At 40.4% G+C, this 19,840-nt stretch overlaps 1 protein-coding gene and 3 long non-coding RNA genes across 8 annotated transcripts in view; 3 read left to right on the plus strand and 1 right to left on the minus strand.

The window, feature by feature from the left end:
- Positions 1-14,649, minus strand: LOC110491762 (uncharacterized). Its single transcript, XR_002468891.3, has 3 exons — positions 14,541-14,649; positions 2,304-2,392; positions 1-2,118 (listed from the first exon to the last, which is right to left on the minus strand). It is a non-coding gene; the product is annotated as an uncharacterized LOC110491762 (long non-coding RNA).
- LOC149976628 (uncharacterized) lies at positions 9,392-12,394 on the plus strand. Its single transcript, XR_016487204.1, has 2 exons — positions 9,392-9,454; positions 9,685-12,394. It is a non-coding gene; the product is annotated as an uncharacterized LOC149976628 (long non-coding RNA).
- LOC110491761 (elongin-B) overlaps positions 12,934-19,840 on the plus strand; it is a 21,269-nt gene continuing 14,362 nt past the window's right edge. Inside the window, exons 1-4 of one of the 5 annotated variants that reach the window (XM_090202426.1) lie at positions 13,071-13,196; positions 14,665-14,694; positions 17,507-17,658; positions 17,750-17,851. Coding sequence is in view for 1 of the 5 variants with exons in the window: in XM_021565472.3 (XP_021421147.1) it covers positions 13,194-13,196 (3 nt within the window). In the remaining 4 variants the exon portion in view is untranslated. Of the gene's footprint in view, positions 13,197-14,664; positions 14,695-17,506; positions 17,659-17,749; positions 17,852-19,840 lie in introns of all 5 variants that reach the window. The other 4 variants (XM_090202427.1, XM_021565473.3, XM_021565474.3 and 1 more) reach the window with 4 other exon arrangements.
- LOC149976629 (uncharacterized) lies at positions 18,218-19,781 on the plus strand. The gene is made up of 2 exons (XR_016487203.1): positions 18,218-18,324; positions 19,288-19,781. It is a non-coding gene; the product is annotated as an uncharacterized LOC149976629 (long non-coding RNA).

Raw genomic sequence — 19,840 nt, forward strand, 5'->3', positions numbered from 1 at the left:
TTGTATGCTATGTATTTTTTATTAGCTAAGCAAAAAGTGGTAAATGCAATTTTCGTAAATACGGGCTCTCTGTCCCACCTCACAGGGCAAACAGAGAACTGACTTGTTCCTGACAAAGATATTATAATATACTCTTGACAGAAGTAGTTCCTGCTTCCGAGCCGGCCTGTCAGAGTAGAGACTGGGCGTGGTTTAGACTCACCCAGCCTATCGTTGATTGTTGGCGCAGAGCTGGTCCCAGCCCCCGGGCGCTCCAGCGGTCAGTCGTTGTAGTTGTATAGAGTATACAGTTATTAGGCACCTGGCTCCTGTTATCTAACAAAAGACTGTTTGTTCTCGCAACACTACGTTCTGAATGTGCCCCCCCCAACTCATTGCACAGTTCCTGTCTTCATGTTATTCTGTATTTTTCCATCACGAGAAAGGCCCATGGCCCTGAAACTGTTAACAATGTTTCAAGTCAGCTATGTTGCATAACACATATACCCACACAAGCCAACAGCAAATAATATTCCATCACATATGATATGGTAAGGGCTATAGTGTATAACACAGAACCTCACACGGCTCAGTACATCACCGGGGCCAAGCTTCCTGCCATCCAGGACCTCTATACTAGGCATTGTCAGAGGAAGGCCCTAAAAATTGTCAAAGACTCCAGCCAGCCTAGTCATAGACTGTTCTCTCTGCAACCGCATGGCAAGCAGTACCAGAGCGCCAAGACTAGGTCCAAGAGGCTTCTAAACAGCTTCTGCCCCCAAGCCACAAGACTCCTGAACAGGTAATCAAATGGCTACCCAGACAATTTGCATTGCCCCCCACCCCCCTACGCTGCTGCTACTCTCTGTTATTATCTATGCATTACCACTTTAATAACTCTACCTACATGAACATAATTACCTCAACACCGATGCCCCCTAACATTGACACATTGACTCTATACCCCCTGTATATAGCCCTGATATTGTTATTTACTGCTTCTCTTTAATTATTCGTTATTCTTATCTCTTACTTTTTTTAGGGATTTTCTTAAAACTGCATTGTTGGTTAAGGGCTTGTAAGTAAGCATTTCACTCTAAGGTTATATTTGGCGGATGTGACAAATCAAATTTGATTTGATACATACACAGCGTGTGAGTTTCAAGTTTGGGGAAGATCATTTTCACCTTAAAAATGCACCTTTATAATAAAAACGTTACATACATAATCACATTTGTGGTCACTTTTGAGAATGGTGTTATGCTGCTAATGGAACATTTGCGCTTATATTCTACTGCTGTGTGCACATTGCTCCACTTATATGTGAAGAAATAGCCTAATAGCCCAGCTAACAAAATTACGTTCCAGGACGTGACCACAAAGTTATTTTATTCTCCACATAAGTCATAATAACGTTATTGTGAAATGTGCCTTCTACGTAGCTGTGTTGTCCACTGACAAAACTTACGTCCGACTTAAGTCTTTTCAGGACGTAGAAATGTGGGGGATTTTAAACAGCTAAATAACATTATTCAGTAACATTATAAGAGACGTCCCTGAATCTTCCTTGAACGTGTACACTTCGTGCCTTGTTGGTACTGTAGGTACCCACTGGCGAAAGTTACGTTCCCAGTAGTTACCAGAAACTGTATTTTGTGGGCTTTCAATGTACTTTCTGACATTTAGCAACATTATGAGGTTGACCTTAAAATAATGTTTTCATATAACGTCTCCTAGATGTACCTGTGGTGTCAGTTGACACAAGTTACGTCCCAAGTCACTTCAGGACGTTGAAATGAGGGGGCCCCTGAATATCTAATGACATTATAAGACACGTCATTTAATCTACCCTGAACATATACACAGTATCCTGTCGGTAGGTGTCCACTGACGAAAAATGCAAAAATCCAGAAAATAAGAAGTTCTCATATATTTTTTTAAAACTTAAACTGTATCACAATAGATTCGGAAACAAAATCACAGCAATAAGCTCACAAAATAACAAGTCAGTAAAAACATGAACCCTGCACACCAATCAAGAACTGTAAAACTGCTTTAAGCTAAAAGTGAATAACTATGTTATGTTTATTCAGGTGCTGCTGCTCCACCCTCATCCACTGTCGCTTCCTCAATCCGCTCCTGGAAGTCACAACAAAACAAATTGGTCATTATTTTCAGAAAACAAAGGATCTAAATGCCGATTTAACGTTGTCTCCCTACTACATTCCTTATGTACAAGCACAACAATTTAGCTATACTGACCGACTGGATTAAAGTGAAGCAAAGCAAAAAAATTAATATTAAAGTGCTCTTTTTAATCATACCTTTCTCTTACTCTTGAGCCGAGCTGGTGCATGTTTGACAGCGTCTGCTATTTTGTCATTTACCTCTTGGTAGGTAGCCTTGAGGTGTGCTTTCAGATTATAAAAAATAATAATAATAATAATAAATAAATAAATAAATATATACACAATTGAAGTCAGAAGATTACATACACCTTAGACAAATACATCTAAACTCAGTTTCTCACAATTCCTGACTGTCAGGGTTTTCGCTGCTGGTCATTCGAGTCAAGTGCAGGAGAGCAGAGAATAGGTGATCAGGCGGCTTTATTAGCCAAGAGCAACAAACAGACAGGCGCAAACAGCTACAACTCAAGCCAACCGGCAAAAGTGACAATCGCAAAATACTGTCAATAATATAAGAATAAGGTTCACCAATAATTCCCCAAATAGGGTACAGGCAATGCCCAGGGTGAAAACCAGACTGGCGCGATACAACAAACACAAAACAGAACAATTCCACACAAAGACATGGGGGGAACAGAGGAATATATATATATGCAGTGTGATTAGGGAATGTAAACCAGGTGTGCGGGGAACAAGACAAAACAAATAGAACAATGAAAAGTGGAGCGGCGATGGCTAGAAGGCCGGTGACGTCGACCTCTGAACGCTGCCCGAACAAGGAGGGGAGCCGACTTCGGCGGAAGTCGTGACACTGACATTTAATCCTCGTAACAATTCCCTGTTTTAGGTCAGTTAGGATCACTACTTTATTTTAAGAATGTCAAATGTCAGAATAATAGTAGAGAGAACGATTTATTTCAGCTTTTTTTCTTTCATCACATTCCCAATGGGCCAGAAGTTTACATACACTCAATTAGTATTTGGTAGCATTGTCTTTAAATTGTTTACCTTGGGTCAAACGTTTTGGGTAGCCTTCCACAAGCTTCCCACAATAAGTTGGGTGAATTTTGGCCAATTCCTCCTGACAGAGCTGGTGTAACTGAGTCAGGTTTGTAGGCCTCCTTGCTTGCACACGCTTTTCCAGTTCTGCCCACAAATGTTCTATGGGATTGAGGTCAGGGCTTTGTGATGGCCACTCCAATACCTTGACTTAGTTGTCCTTAAGCCATTTTGCCACAACTTTAGAAGTATGCTTGGGGTCATTGTCCATTTGGAAGACCCCTTTGCGACCAAGGTTTAACTGATGTCGTGAGATGTTGCCTCAATATAACCACATCATTTTCCTACCTCATGATGCCATCTATTTTGTGAAGTGCACCAGTCCCTCCTGCAGCAAAGCACCCTCACAACATGATGCTGCCACCCCCGTGATTCACAGTTGGGGTGGTGTTCTTTGGCTTACAAGCCTCCCCCTTTTTCCTCCAAGCATAATGATGGTCATTATGGCCAAACAGTTATATTTTTGTTTCATCAGACAAGAGGACATTTCTCAAAAAAGTACGATCTTTGTCCCCATGTGTAGTTGCAAACCGTAGTCTGGCTTTTTTATGGCGGTTTTGGAGCAGTGGCATCTTATTTGCTGAGCATGCCTTTCAGGTTATAGGACTCGTTTTACTGTGGATATAGATACTTTTGTACCTGTTTCCTAGAGCATCTTCACAAGGTCCTTTGCTGTTGTTCTGGGATTGATTTGCACTTTTCGCACCAAAGTAAGTTCATCTCTTGGAGACAGAACGCGTCTCTGAGAGGCACTGAGTTTGAAGTTAAGCCTTGAAATACATCCACAGGTACACCTCCAATTGACTCAAATTATGTAATTTAGCCTATCAGAAGCTTCTAAAGCCATGACATAATTTTCTGGAATTTTCCAAGCTGCTTAAAGTCACAGTCAACTTAGTGTATGTAAACTTCTGACCCACTGGAATTGTGATACAGTGATTTATAAGTGAAATAATCTGTCTGTAAACAATTGTTGGAAAACTTACTTGTGTCATGCGCAAAGTAGATGTCCTAACTGACTTGCCAAAACTATCTTTGTTAACAAGAAATGTGTAGAGTGGTTGAAAAACGAGTTTTAATGACTTCAGGAGTTTTAAACATCCGACTTCAACTGTATATACATTTGCACTATTTACGCCCATCTCAGTAAACTAATCCATTGACATGATTGGTTGACGGTAGGTGGGGGCGGTACATCCTATATACAGCTCTGCACTGCTCCGTGAAGCGCAAGAAGTATGAATGCCCTGACTTATGCTGAGGCCATTCTTGTCCTGACCTCTACTGAGTCCATACCACCATAAATGCTGCACGGCCAATGCAGACTTCTGATTGACCATGCGCCCAGATGCACAATGCACATCTCTCTCCAGAATGTGCTCTCTCCCCCCAATTTGTGCACGTTCATTGTTTCATAACTTTATTGAGTAAATGATTTGTGTTCCTTAGTGTATATCAATTTCCCATTACATATATCACCAGTAGTACAGTCGTGGCCAAAAGTTTTGAGAATGACACAAATATAAATTTTTACAAAGTCTGCTGCCTCAGTTGATGGCAATTTGCATATACTCCAGAATGTTATGAAGAGTGATCAGATGAATTGCAATTAATTGCAAAGTCCCTCTTTGAGTGAAGGGTCTGAATATTTATGTAAATGTAATATTTTATTATAAAATCAGCAAAAAAAAATCTAAAAACCTGTTTTTGCTTTGTCATTATCGTGTGTAGATTGATGAGGGTGGAAAGAATATTGATTACATTTTAGAATAAGGCTGTAACATAACAAAATGTGGAAAAACTTACAGGGTCTGAATAATTTCCAAAGCCATTGTAAATGTGCCCAGTTGGGGATCTGATAAAATTTCTGATTTGCTTAATGCACATGTGGAACTTCTCAAAGTAATGTTTCCCTTTTGATAACCACTCAGCGTGAAAGGGAAAAATGCCATGCTTTGATCCAGTGGAAACTTCATAAAATAGGCTTATCAGTGCTAGACTTGGACTGAAATAGGTTCCGCTACTCATTTTGGGTGCTGGTACTGTTTATATTTAGGTGCAGGAGCTCCACAATACTTTTGAGCTAATATTCTATAAGAGGAACAGGAGCTCAAGCAGTGGAAAATTTGAGGTACCGGTACTCAGCTCTGGTAATGTATGGTAAGCTCCTGCCCAAGTCAAGCATAGCTTTTTATCCCTTGTGCAAATAGCCTACAGCTGTGTCTGTCCGAGCTCACTGGCATGGAAACTCTGAGAGCACAGAATATTTTATGCAATGTTGCAAGTTTTGGTAGAGCAAGCTAGACCCAAGTTAATAGTTGATACGATGTTTCAAGTTCGTTGCAGACAGGCCATGTGTAGCCAATGTGATTTATAGGATATTTATTTTTATCAGGATATTTTCTACCTGCAGGCTGCAATGTTTAAATTTGTTGGCTTTATGTAGGCTATCTTTACATAGTTAGCAATAGAAGTTACTTTTTAGGGTTGTATCATTTTCATGTAGATTTGGATAAAAATTGTATTAACGTCATGACAATGATTTTGAGATACGAAGACGTTATTATAAATTAAATGAAACTGTTTCACAAAAATGTGTATTTGAAAACCATAACTGGCACACAGATCGGTAGAAATTGTAAGATAAATTGACATTCCACATGAGAAAGGTTGCCGACTGCTCGTGTAGCCTATTACCGGCAACTTCAGGAGAGTAATTGCAGAATCTCTGAAAGCAAGCAGGAGCAGGGGGAGAACAGTTGGGTCAGGTTAAGTTTTTTTTCTTCTGGTTATCTAGATCTCTGGCATCAAACTGTAAGCTTAAAGCATCAGACAAGCTCAATGCATATAGTTGATTATACTAAAACGCATAGGTTGTGTCTATATATGGAAAAATACACATTTAAAAATGTAGAGTAATCGAGTGGTCGAAAGAACATACAACTTTCGGTTGACCAAGATTTTATTTAGTTGGGGCCAGCCCTATTATATTCAGATGTGTCTCCTTGCCTACCATCTTTATACATCAATGGCTGTTGTTTGCGGTATAAGAAGTGTAACAATAAACATGTCAGACAAGTTATTTCGAAAGAAATCTTCCCAGAACAGTTAAACAATTATTATGTATCTGTAACCAAGAAAATAAGAAAAAAATATTTGTCTTTCCCTATACCACCCAAGGCCAAAGAGTACCATTTAAAAATTATAAATAATATTTATTCGTCAAATTAATTTTTAAGATTGAAATTCAGTGTAGAGCGTAATTACTGTACATTTTGTCAGAATGACATTGAACATATTCTATTTTGCTGTGATTATATTACCACTTCCTGAGTGGAGTTACATGATTTAGTACTTTCAAAGAATATTAATATTGCCAATTTCACATACAATGTCATCAAATTTGGTTTATTCCAAGATTATAATAATTTCAATTTCATGATCAATAATGTAATTGTATTAGCCAAATTCTTTATATACAAATGTAGATTTTTGAAAACTACCTCAACATTACAATTTTTTTGAAAGAGAGCTTGATATTTTTGTGCAATCATTAAGATTTGTTAAAAACAAATGTGCCCCGAAACTCATTGCATTGTTGCCTTTGATACATACAAGCTGATATGATATGTATAATTAAATGTACAGTATAAAACCTCTGACATTTAAGTGTTCTATTAAAAAATACACTATATTTATGTTTTATAATTATTTGTCTTTCTTTTTTTCCCTTTCCTTTTTTTAAACCTGTGTGCTTGGTTGTGTTCTTTGCTAAATATGCATTTTGAATGTGTAATTCAAGTTTCGTATATGTTTGTGCAATTTCAAAAGTTCAATAAAAAAATAAAATACAATAACAGCAACAAGAATTAACAAACAAAAAAACGAATGTTCATATACGCCGATTCATGGACCGTCTATATCCAAGTTGCATCTGGTTTATAGCGACCAACATCACATGCGCACTAGCACTCAGTAGCAGCAGCGAAGTCATCATATCATCCAAAAACATTGGCTGAATATAAAATGTTAATATCTTCGGCTGTGAGTGATGAAAAAGAAATCGTCCTCAGCGACAATTATTTTAAGAATTCAATGGATGTTGTGTGCACAAAGGTGATGAATAAAGGAGTCACATTGAGAATTTGATGACTTTGGAAGTTGTCTTTCTGGGCCAAGCGTCAGTTAAACTGCAATACCGGAGCAAAACTGTAAGAGCAGTTGAAACTGTGCTTCTAGACTAGAACCCTTGCCCCTTAAAGGCGCTACATGGCCATGCGGCCTTCGCAGAAGTCTGAGCAAACGGTGCAGTGCAAAACTGTTGTGAAGGAAGTGAGATGTGCATGCAGCATTTACGGTGGTATGGCCTCAGTAGAAGTCGGGCAAGAATGGCCTCAGCACAAATCAGGGCATTCATACTTCTTGCGCTTCGTGGAGCAGTGCAGAGCTGTATACAGAACCTCCCGCCCTCACCTACCGTTAACCAATCATGTCAATGAGGAGCTGGATGGTTCCGACCTAGAATATGTGGACATCTATAAGTACCTAGGTGTCTGGCTAGACTGTAAACTCTCCTTCCAGACTCATATCAAACATCTCCGATCTAAAATCAAATCTAGAGTCAGCTTTCTATTCCGCAACAAAGCCTCCTTCACTCACGCCGCCAAACTTACCCTAGTAAAACTGACTATCCTACCGATCCTCGACTTCGGCGATGTCATCTACAAAATAGCTTCCAATACTCTACTCAGCAAACTGGATGCAGTTTATCACAGTGCCATCCGTTTTGTTACTAAAGCACCTTATACCAACCACCACTGCGACCTGTATGCTCTACTCGGCTGGCCCTCGCTACATATTCGTCGCCAGACCCACTGGCTCCAGGTCATCTACAAGTCCATGCTAGGTAAAGCTCCGCCTTATCTCAGTTCACTGGTCACGATGGCAACACCCATCCGTAGCACGCGCTCCAGCAGGTGTATCTCACTGATCATCCCTAAAGCCAACACCTCATTTGGTCGCCTTTCGTTCCAGTTCTCTGCTGCCTGTGACTGGAATGAATTGCAAAAATCGCTGAAGTTGGAGACTTTTATCTCCCTCACCAACTTCATACATCTGCTATCTGAGCAGCTAACCGATCGCTGCAGCTGTACATAGTCTATCGGTAAATAGCCCACCCAATTTACCTACCTCATCCCCATACTGTTTATATTTACTTACTTTTCTGCTCTTTTGCACACCAGTATCTCTACCTGTACATGACCATCTGATCATTTATCACTCCAGTGTTAATCTGCAAAATTGCAATTATTCGCCTACCTCCTCATGCCTTTTGCACACAATGTATATAGACTCTCTTTTTTTTCTTTTTTTTTCTACTGTCTTATTGACTTGTTAATTGTTTACTCCATGTGTAACTCTGTGTTGTCTGTTCACACTGCTATGCTTTATCTTGGCCAGGTCGCAGTTGTAAATGAGAACTTGTTCTCAACTAGCCTACCTGGTTAAATAAAGGTGGGAAAAAAATAAAATAAATATGGAGCCCTCTGGATACGGCGATGCGGTACAGAGCTCAATTTGGCCTCTGCATGCCTCTGGAGGCACCGCAATTGCATCACACCATCCATACGGCGCCTCAGACCACATTTTTGGATGAAGCATAAATTGGCTTTTAGACGGTTCATAATTGGCGTATGCGAACGCGAGTAAAATACCTTTAAAACAACAGGCGGAGATGTTGGACACAGTCTCCAGTTCTTATTATACCCAGAGAGGAAGAGGCAAAGAGAGAGGCCCTCCAGCTGGTAGCGTTGTTTTTTGACTCACCAAAGGAGGAGTTTTTGTATGGAGGTCATTGAGAGAGTGTCAAATTTGGTCAACAAAAAATGTAATGGCTTATTTGCCAGTGAGGTTTATTTGATATAATAGACGTTTCGTAATACTTAAGTAGGACACGTGACATTCCGGCAACTTTGAAAGAACGCTTAACCTATTTAATCCCATCAGTCACAATAGTGACCGTAAAAAACGTTTTCAGTTATAAGGCTCTAAAAATGTTACTGAATGATATAGCAATGCATTTCCAGCAAATATTGAAATAAAAGAGGGTCTCAATGAAATATGTGCAATGTCACATGTTAAGTGTAAATTGTCACATGACCAGAGCTGTTTACTTCCTGGTTGCACCATGAGAAGAGGATGGCTGCATCAAAGCTCCCAAACAAAAGGTTAGTAAAGTATGTTAACATAAAGATAGGACAAAGATGTTTGGTACAAATCATCTTTAAGGTGTCTAGTATTGATATATGCATTTGAAATGACTCGACTTTGTTCGGTGTGGTCATAGAATGAGTAAACATGTTGATGGCAACAATAGTGACCGGCGAGATAACAGTGCATCTAGGTAAACACATACTCATACACAGCTCTTGTTCTTCTACCCTGTTCTTTCTTTTAGTTTGACTTTGAGTCAAGTTCTGGATATGTTGGATCTAGGTGACCGCCCAGACAAGGCGTGCAACATTGCAGGTATCCCTCAAAATGAGAAAGATGCTGTCCTCCGTGATTGTGATAGCGATGGGTCAGATATGGACTATGAGGGGGAGACATGCCATTTGCCAGCCAGGCTGTTAAATGCATATGCTGACCGTATGCAAACAGATCATGACAGGAACAACGTTATCAGTGATGATGACCTACCCCTCACCACCGTTGATAATGAAGAGCCAACGGCCTCTACTCGCCAGAGGGTCCAGTCAGAAGAGCTAAGGGCAAAGCTGCAAGTGGCCAACAATAAAGATTGAGTGTTCAAACGATCGAAGAGGCCTACCACCGCTGTGATTCCAAAACACATAGTATACAGTCCAAATGCTGCAGAATGTGTAAAACAAAGCTGCCCCAACCCAATGGATGTTTTCCTACTAATGTATCCATCCACCCTAAGAGAGATCACCATTGAAATGTCCAATCTCTACTCCACCAAGACCAAGGACAAGCAACTGAGTATGGATGAGCTCCTTACATTCTATGGGATCCTTGTACCATCTGGGTACAGCTCAGTTCCAAGATGACACATGTACTGGTCACTTGACAGTGATGTACATAATGAAAGTATTTCAGATGCAATGCAGATAAATCACTTTGATTAAATAATGGCCTCAGTTCGTGTGGTTGACAACACAAAGAACACTGACGACCAATTTTTTAAGGTTAGGCCCATCTTTCCGAGCTCAATCAGTCATACAAAGTCATGCCATTTCAGGAATGGCTGTCAGTGGATGAGCATGATCCTATACTATGGATGTAAGCAATTCATTAGAACTAAACCAATCCGTTTTGGTTACAAGCTATGGAGCCTTGCCTCACCCAGTGGTTACATGTATCACATATACATATATATGATGGATCCCACACACTCCTCCCTGAGACTGGGTTGGTTCAGGGATCCAGTGTTGTTCTCGGTCTTGCAGAGCAATCTCAGGCGCCTCAAGGTTGCAAGTTCCTTCATGATAACCTCTTCACTTTGCTTGCACTCCTCGATGAAATTACAAAAAGAGGATATGGGAGCTCTGGATCGATGAGGCCAAATTGTCTGTTTGATGTCCCATTTAAACCACAGAAGGACTTCATGAAGTTACCCCGGGGAACCTGAGGTTCTAACCCGAGGAGACAAGTTGCTGGTCCGTTGGAAAGACAATAACATTGTCACAGTTGTCACGAAATGGCTCAAAGTTTGTAACAAAGGGGAGACAACGTGGAGACAAGGAACAACAAAATATATTTATTAAATAAAGCAAACTAAATACAATTAACTGTTGTGTAAGTCAGTGTTTGCATGCATAAATGTGATGATGCAGGGTGTTGAAAGGTGCCAAAGCAAACAAACAGCCACATAAACACCAAAACAAACTATATAAAGGTGTCTGCATGGAGAGAGTCTCCTCCATGAATGGGGAAGTGGTGTATCTATCCTGGGACACACCCGGGCCCAGGTGTGTCCCATGTCGCTGATGACCCTCCCAGCTCCACCCACCTGCATCCTAATAAGGAATACAAGAGCAAAGAGAAAGAATACGGCAGACAGAGTGGGAGGATCGTCACACAGTGGCAACAAACATGGAGGAGAAATATAGTGAGACCTCTGTCAAGAGATGGAACAAGGAGCGACGTGCCTTTGACAAAGTCCCACAACCAAAATGCAATAACTGATACAATGAGCACATAGGTGGTGTTGACCTTCACGACCTATAGGTTTCAAGATACCATATCTCCATCAGGTCTAAGAAGTGGTGGTGGCCCATCTTTGCATGGTCTCTCAACAGTGCACTCATAAACAGCCATTTATTTTAAAGACACATTATGGGAGAGACCATTGACCTGCTCACCTTCTCACGGATAGGGGCACATTCTCTTATGCAAAAGTTTGGTCCAAAACCACTGAGTCACGGAAGGAGATCTCTACTGGCTGCTAGTGTTGAAGATTAGGCAAGATATGACAAAGCTTCTCACTGGCAAATCAACACGATGCACCGGTTCCAGAGATGTGACAAATGGTGACAAACGCACTACCTATGCATGTCAGAAATGCAAAGCGCCACTGCACATTGAGTGCTTCAAGATATACCACGGACAGTGGAAAAGAAAATAAGAGTGAATGAAAAAGCCAATAAAAGAAGAATGGAAAAGTCAAAGGGTGAGGATAAGCAGTACAACGGACTCTAGGAAAAAAAGAAAAGTTTAAAAAAAAAAAATCAGAATGACTGAAATGTTTTTGGAAAAAAAGGTCAATTGATTCAAGACGTACTGTATTGACAGTAGGTCTGAATGATCGTAGTTCAAAATAGTGATGCACAAACTAATCATGCACTTGGTTCTGAAGCCTACCTTTGATATATTATTTTATTTTGTTCAGTGTAGGCCTCTACTTGAATGCATATTCTACAGGCTACCTCGATCCTAAATGTTACCTGTATGTTCAATGTGAATGAATCACACGACTGCTATACAGTTGTTAGTGAATGTTGCACTAAAACGTCACAATGACAATGTTATAATGAATATTGCACTAAAGTACAACTTCAAAAGTTACGATAAAGTTACAATATTAATGTTTCAGTACATGTTGTACTAAAGTAACAATGTTACAATAAAGTAACAATGTTAAAATATGTTGATGGTTGTTTTTTGTCTTTGTTCTCAGTATTCCTATCGGTGTTGCATAAGGGTTTTTGATATGTAAAATAGTCACAGGGGAATGTGATGGGGCATTCTAGTAGCAATGCTGGGGACTGCCAGTGAGAGAGTTTTACATGTGTTAACTGGGCTGGGTTATTTAAGAATTTTGATGACTGCATAGGATAAATATGTTAATTCATTATACATTACATTATCCCATGACCGACCATAAAACACACTTTTTCACCTACTTTTCCATGAAAATGTAAAAAAATAAAAATATGATAGATTATTTCAAAGGATTACTAATGACACAGGATTTTGATATTTTAATGTATGGGAAAAATCGGGATTAAATGGGTTAATATCGGAGTTGTCTCGAGATGGCTATGCATATGAAAGCAGGTAGCATAGCGTCTCTCGCCATTTTATACAGGGGGTTGACGTCACCAACCCTCATTAAATATTATTAAAATAATTAGACAACCACCAATCCAAAGAGAGAAATGGGCGGAGCCCAACATGCCTCTTTGTGGACAATGACTCCCATTGTTAGGGCGGAGAGAGAAGTATCTTGTCAGTATATAAAAAATCTTTGTTTATACCTTAATGTTTGAATACCCCCCGGCCGCGCAGTGCAGTCTGGGACTACGGGCGGTGTTATCAGGGATCCTCGGGACGTCCCTACCTAATTGATGTTGACATTTCAAATGGTTAATGTAAGGCTAGGGACGACTCAAGCATTCTGCATAGAACTGACCGTGAGGCGGCTGTCGCAACAATCTACTTGAAATGGTGAGTTTTCAAGAAAGCTTGCCTGTAGTTTCTAGGAACATTTTTGTATTTAAGGAGTAACGTTTTTGGGAATGTGGTATTATTGAATCAGCAGCCTTATTTTTGGTTTAGTTTACCGAATAACTTGATAGCCTAGCAAAAGCTAGCTAACGCTTTTAGTTAAAGCTAGCCAAAATTAAGTCAGTATTGTGGCAAACAGAAAATAATATTACAAATGCGTAGTTAACTATACGTGGTCTTGGTTATGGCAAGTCTGTGGCTAGGCGAGATGCTAACCAGCTAGTTGCATCAGGCTCAGGCTTTTAAATGACGGGAAACAAGGCTTTTGCCAGGCTTGTTGACCAAACAAACCATCTAGAGAACGACTGCCCCCTCGCCTTGAGGATTTCAAATTGAAGGCCGACGGTTGAACTAATCGCATTCTTTCCTAAAACAGAATCCCCATTATAGTGAATGGAGAAATGACGATCTTCGTGGTCAGTATTCGTGGATATATACAAAAACATCTAACATGATCATTTTTCCAAAAATCGCTTGGATTTCACCAGATGTATTTCATTAACTTTATCTGTGTGATTTAAAATTATAATTTAGTTGCTAATTGCAGCCTGTAGTACCTTGTTCGGCCTTCAACGAGATCAAATCAATGTTATGTCACATGCTCCGAATACCTTACCGTTAAATATTTACTTACAAACCCTTAACCGACAATGCAGTTAAGAAAATATTTACTAAATAAAATAAAGTTTATATACAGGGGGTACCGAGTCAATGTGCAGGTTAGTCGAGGTAATTTGTACATGTAGGTAGGGGTAAAGTGACTCAATGAGGGGGCAGCACTGGGCTAGCTTGCAACATCACTTCCTATAATAGTTTACAAAATTGCATGATGTGACCAAGAACTTGAGAAGAGGGTGCATCCTAATTGAATACCACAGTATGAGTCATAAAACCTGGAAATGGTTCCAATAGTTTTTTTTCGTTAAGTGTTTTTAGAACTAGTTAATATACGGTGTGTTTCGTGTAAGCCTACCCTGGCGTGACTCTGATAACCGTGCAAATCTCTCAGACAAGGTCATTAAAACAAATATTCGCCTGTAATTACCCCCCCCAAAAAGCCACAAGCATTTTGTTATCATACTACACAATCTTGTCGCAAGCTTTGACATCAGCCCCAAGGAACATTTCTCCATACATACTCATTAAGTAGCAAGTAACCTAACAAATAACGTACATATCGTAGCATTTTTAGTTTCTCGTGTAAATAATTGTTATTGTGCGTATTTTTTTAATGATCTAGCTAACTACCGTAGCATTTTAAAATTACTATAATTTATTAATTACCCTCTTTTTGTAGCGAACCTTTGGTCTCTCCGTTGATCAGAAGCATCTGTGCTATGTACCCGATTGTAACCACAACTCCAATAAGCATACGTGCATTTTTTAAAATCGTTTTCCGACCTCTAAGTGAAAGGCGTCGCTGGAGCCATGTGATAAGGTAAGCCCTGTTTGCTAGCTGCTAACAAGCAATTTTGGTTAGATCAAAGATCTGTTTAGCTAGGTGCTTATGAAAATTTGCTAGATAACCACCGATTAGTGTTAGTTACTTGTACAATGCACGTTACCTTAATTACAAGTTAAAAATAAAGCTAGCATAATGACTGTTGTGACCTTTTTATTGACATGTCTTTAGTGAGCTAGCCAGCTACTTTTTCTCATGTGGTGACATGCTAGCTAGCGTTAGCCCACAAGGGAAGGGATATTTAGCTAGCTGAGTCGTTTAACTCACCGTTCATGGAGTCAGACTTTCTAGTTAATGTTAGGCCGGCACCGTGGCAAGAATAGTTGCTTAGCTAGCATGTCACCACTTAAAACACTGACTACATGAACAGTAAGTAAACTGTTAGTTATCTAGCTAAATATCGCCTGGTGGGCTAGCTAGTTAGGCACATTGGTTGGCTACAGGGTAAAGTAACTTTTGGGTCCATCAGCCACTGTGGCAGGTAGATTAAAAATGATTTTTGTTGCCATAATTACATTTAAAAAAGGATGACCATGCTATTTAATATTTCTAAAAAATATATATTAGTAAGAATTAATGTGGTATTTTGTCACGAATCAAAATGGGACAATATGTTATGCTACCCTTAAGGGCGGGGGGTCACCGTGGTAACGTGGCCACTCAACCTGTCACGTGTGAGTTTTGGGTTCTTCACTCTGTTGAAGCAACAGATTCAAACTAATGTTGACAATCAACCAGGCTTGTGAACAAAAAAATAATGTAATTGACCAAGAAACATGACGAAGTCTCACTTTGTCGACTTGCTAGCTAGCTATTAAAGAAAACAGCAGAAATATTTAAACATATACCTCAGCGTTTTTCTAACCCTAAAACTCACACGTGCTCATACTTGACAAAAAAAAAGGTTCAGCTGATGTAAAGTTTTCACTGTAGAGACCTGCAAATTGATCACCCGCTAACGTGGATGGTGAAATAGATATTCTTACCTGCCAATACTTAACTTTACCCACATTTGGTGGGTGGCCAGTTTAAATTTTATGCTCTAGTAGGCAAGTTGGCTCCATTAGCTAACGTTGGCTGGCTGGCTCACAAATTACTTGTGACCTCAATGTTTTCCCCATACGAAACACAAACGGTTTTGTTCAACGAGTGCATCTGCTGTACATGACTAATCATAGTACCTGTGAAGTCAGTTAGAAATGTCAGCAGGGATGGAATTTAAGCTAGCCCGATGCTATTACTTTTCAGACTGGGCAATAGACAATGTGCCAAACTAGCCTGACACAGCAGTGACATTTTTCCTTTATAAACATCACATGCCACAGATTTAGGATCTGAATGTAGAAATCACGGCCAGCTGGCCAGTGCACAAAATCCTTATCTTCCATCCCTGAATGTCAGTCCCTTTCAGATGATCCCCCTATCACTCTTAGTCCTCCTTAGTGACTGTATGGCTGAGGTTTTTTAACTTGCCTCTTGAGAATTACTCAGACATACAACTGTATAACGCATCGCAATACTTCACCTCTTTGGGCAAATAATACCATCGACTGTCCTGATCATCTAGTTGAGCATTCCAGATTCCTCCATCCCAGTAGAAATGTCCCATCCACATAGTAGGATTTTAGATGTTCAGATAGTCAAAAGCCCAGTCTATTTTACTGTAACTATAGTCAAGTCTTGGTTATGGTATTTTAATATACACTACATCACCAAAAGTATGTGGACACCTACTCGTCGAACATCTCATTCCAAAGTCATCAGCATTAATATGCTACTATAACAGCCCCCACTCTTCTGTGAAGGCTTCCCCCTAGATGTTGGAACATTGCTGCAGGGACTTGCTTCTGTTCAGCCATGAGCATTAGTGCAGTCCTGCACTGATGTTAGTTAGGCGATTAGGCCTGGCTCGCAGTCAGCGTTCCAATTCATTCCAAAGGCCTTTGATAGGGTTGAGGGCGGGTGGGTCAGATCCTTTTTTAAACTGTTGCCATAAAGTTGGAAGCACATAATTGTATAGAATGTCATTGTATGCTCTAGCGTTAATATTTCCCTTCACTGGAACTAAGGGGCCAAGCCCGAACCATGATAAACAGTCCCAGGCCTTTATTCTCCCTCCACTAAACTTTACAGTTGGGATTATGAATTTGGGCAGGTAGTGTTCTCCAGATTCGTCCGTCAGACTGCCAGATGGAGAAGCGTGATTCATCACTTCAGAGAAGGCTTTACAGCACCCCAGCTGATACTTGGCATTGCACATGGTGATCTTAGGCTTGTGTGCTGCTGTTCGGCCATGGAAACACATTTCATGAAGCTCTCAAGGTTGCTTTCAGAGGCAGTTTGGAACTTGGTAGTGAGTGTTGCAACCAAGGACAGATTGTTACGCGCTTCAGCACTCGGCAGTCCTGTTCTGTGAGCTTGTGTGGCCTACCACTTTGCTGCTTAGCGGTTGCTCCTAGGGGTTTCCACTTCAAAATAACAGCACTTACAGTTAACTGGGGCAGCTCTAGCAGGGCAGAAATGTGGTGAACTGACCTGTTGGAGAAATGGCATACATTGAACGTCACTGAGCTCTTCAGTAAGGCCATTCTACTGCCAATGTTGTCTATGGTGATTGCATGGCTGTGTGCTCGATTTTATACACCTGTCAGCAACAGGTTTGGCTGAAATAGCGGAATCCACTCATTTGAAGGGGTGTCCACATACTTTTGTGTATATATATACTGTAGATATGATTTTAGTAATCAACCTAGCTAGTAAAAGTAACTTAACCTGTGGTGTTTTTCAGATGGATGGACTGGAAACCCAGTGACAGCTGTCATTTTCTGGTGGGAAAAAGAAATGGCCCTGTAATTACCAGAAAAGGTAGCACATCCACCATGGCAGAAGAGGAAGATTCAGACTGTTGATTGGGAAACGAGAACAAACGATGATGAATGAGTATTATAAACTATATGTTTTCTGTCCAGATAAAGATGGTGATACAGCATTGAAAAAGACCTACCACTGAACAAATGTCTTTGTTTTTCAGTCCAACAGGAGTGCATCCCTCAGGCCATCCGGTGCATGGACATCCTGTGCCAGTGTGATCCAGTTGTGGAGACTCCAGTAAATCGAGCCTGTGGCCGGACAGGTCCGTAACGCATCAAATATGATACAATATTGTGTGAAACATTGAATTTGTAGATGCATCAGAATGTTGACTTTGTACCCATTTTTAAACATAAGGCGTGGCATGCAGAATGTCAGACTCACCCCACGAGAAGCAGTGCATGATCAACGCCACCCTCTGCAAGGGGATCTGCTGGGAGTGATGTACTCTCTCACTCTGGGTGTAATACATAATTTAAACGTCATAGATAAAAATTCCGACTGTGCCCATGATAAAATGTAATGCGAGTTGTGAAACTATGGAGATGCATTCAGACCATCCGTTGTGATTTGAACTTATGATAACTACATTACTTTAGTTGGCTGCTTTGAGGAAAACTTGAATGTAATATAAACTATTCTAGTTTGTGAATGATCTTTATTCATTGTTCACTTCTTTTTCAACAATATCAGATAGTCAGGGATGACCGGGGCCTTCAGCAAGTAAGACACGGGGTAAGAAATCATTTGAACATCACAGAAACAGTATAAATTCCCACTGTGCCCATGATAAAGTTGACCACTACTTGCCCTCCAAGACACCTACAACACCTGATGTCACAGGAAGGTAAAAAAGATCCAAGGACAATAACCACCCGGGCCATGACCTGTTCACCCTGCTTCCATCCAGAAGGCGAGGTCAGTACAGGTGCATCGGAGCTGGGACAGAGCGATAGGAGCTGGGACAGAGCGATAGGAGCTGGGACAGAGCGATAGAAGCTGTTTTTCAATCTCAAGGCCATCAGATTGTTCAACAGCCACCACTATCACAGAGGGGGTCGGCTGCCTACCTTCAGACTTGATATCATTGGCTTTAATAAATAGAACACTAGTCACTTTAATAATGCTACTTTAAGCATGTGGCAGGGTAGCCTAGTGGTTAGTGTTGGACTAGTAACCGGAAGGTTGCAAGTTCAAATCCCCGAGCTGACAGGGTACAAATCTGCCGTTCTGCCCCTGAACAAGGCAGTTAACCCACTGTTCCTAGGCCGTCATTGAAAGTAAGAATTTGTTCTTAACTGACCTGCCTAGATAAAGGTTAAAAATAAATAAATGTTTACATATCTCGCATTACTCATCTCATATGTATATACTGTATCTTTCAGCATCTTAGCTGCTCTCACTGCTCATCCATATTTTATACTTACATATTCTCATCCCATTCTTTTACTAGATTGTTTGTATTAGGTTTTGTTGTGGAATTGTTAGATATAACCTGTTAGATACTGCTGTACTGTCGGCTCAAGAAGCATAAGCATTTCTCTACACTCGCAATAACATCTGCTAACCATGTGTATGTGACCAATAACATTTTATTTTACATTACTTTCATTGGCTGCTTTGAGCAAAACTTGTAATGGAACTTGTTTTGTGAGCCGTGTGTGTATGAACTATGTGAAATATTTTTGCTGAAAACAGGTACTGGCAGGAGGAGCAATATGAGTCTGCCAGAGTTTGTCATGTTATGGAGGCTTTGGTGGTCCACACAATGAAGCAGGTGTCCCTTCCAGTGATGTGGAGCTTGACCTTGGACCTGATGCTAGTAAGGATGGTGTTCAGAGGCTGAAATATCCTCCTTGATATAGAAATACTTCAACTTCACTGCCTCAATGGTAAGGTCCCTTGCACCATTGGGACACTTTACCTATACCACTACTGTGGTGCCCACCAGACCATCCGGTGAGGATCCCAGACCCTGTGACCCATAGCCCTGACTCCTGCACATCCATCCCTGTGGCCATTTTTAATGCATTGATGTGCTCTTCGTTATCTGTGGCCCATTGTAGACGACACCCCATCCAATGACTGAACACCTTGAAATGCATTCGTTGTAAGGAATGTGCTTTATAAATAAAGTATGATTTGATTGACATTACAGCTGTAGAATATTTAATAAACTAGCTTTCACATGAGGACAAGTTAAGTTTATCGATAATTTTTTAAAATTGATAACTTGGGATTTTATCACTTG

Source organism: Oncorhynchus mykiss, chromosome 16 (genome assembly GCF_057628025.1).
Source record: "Oncorhynchus mykiss isolate SJ-2025 chromosome 16, ASM5762802v1, whole genome shotgun sequence".
Classification (NCBI taxonomy): domain Eukaryota; kingdom Metazoa; phylum Chordata; class Actinopteri; order Salmoniformes; family Salmonidae; genus Oncorhynchus; species Oncorhynchus mykiss.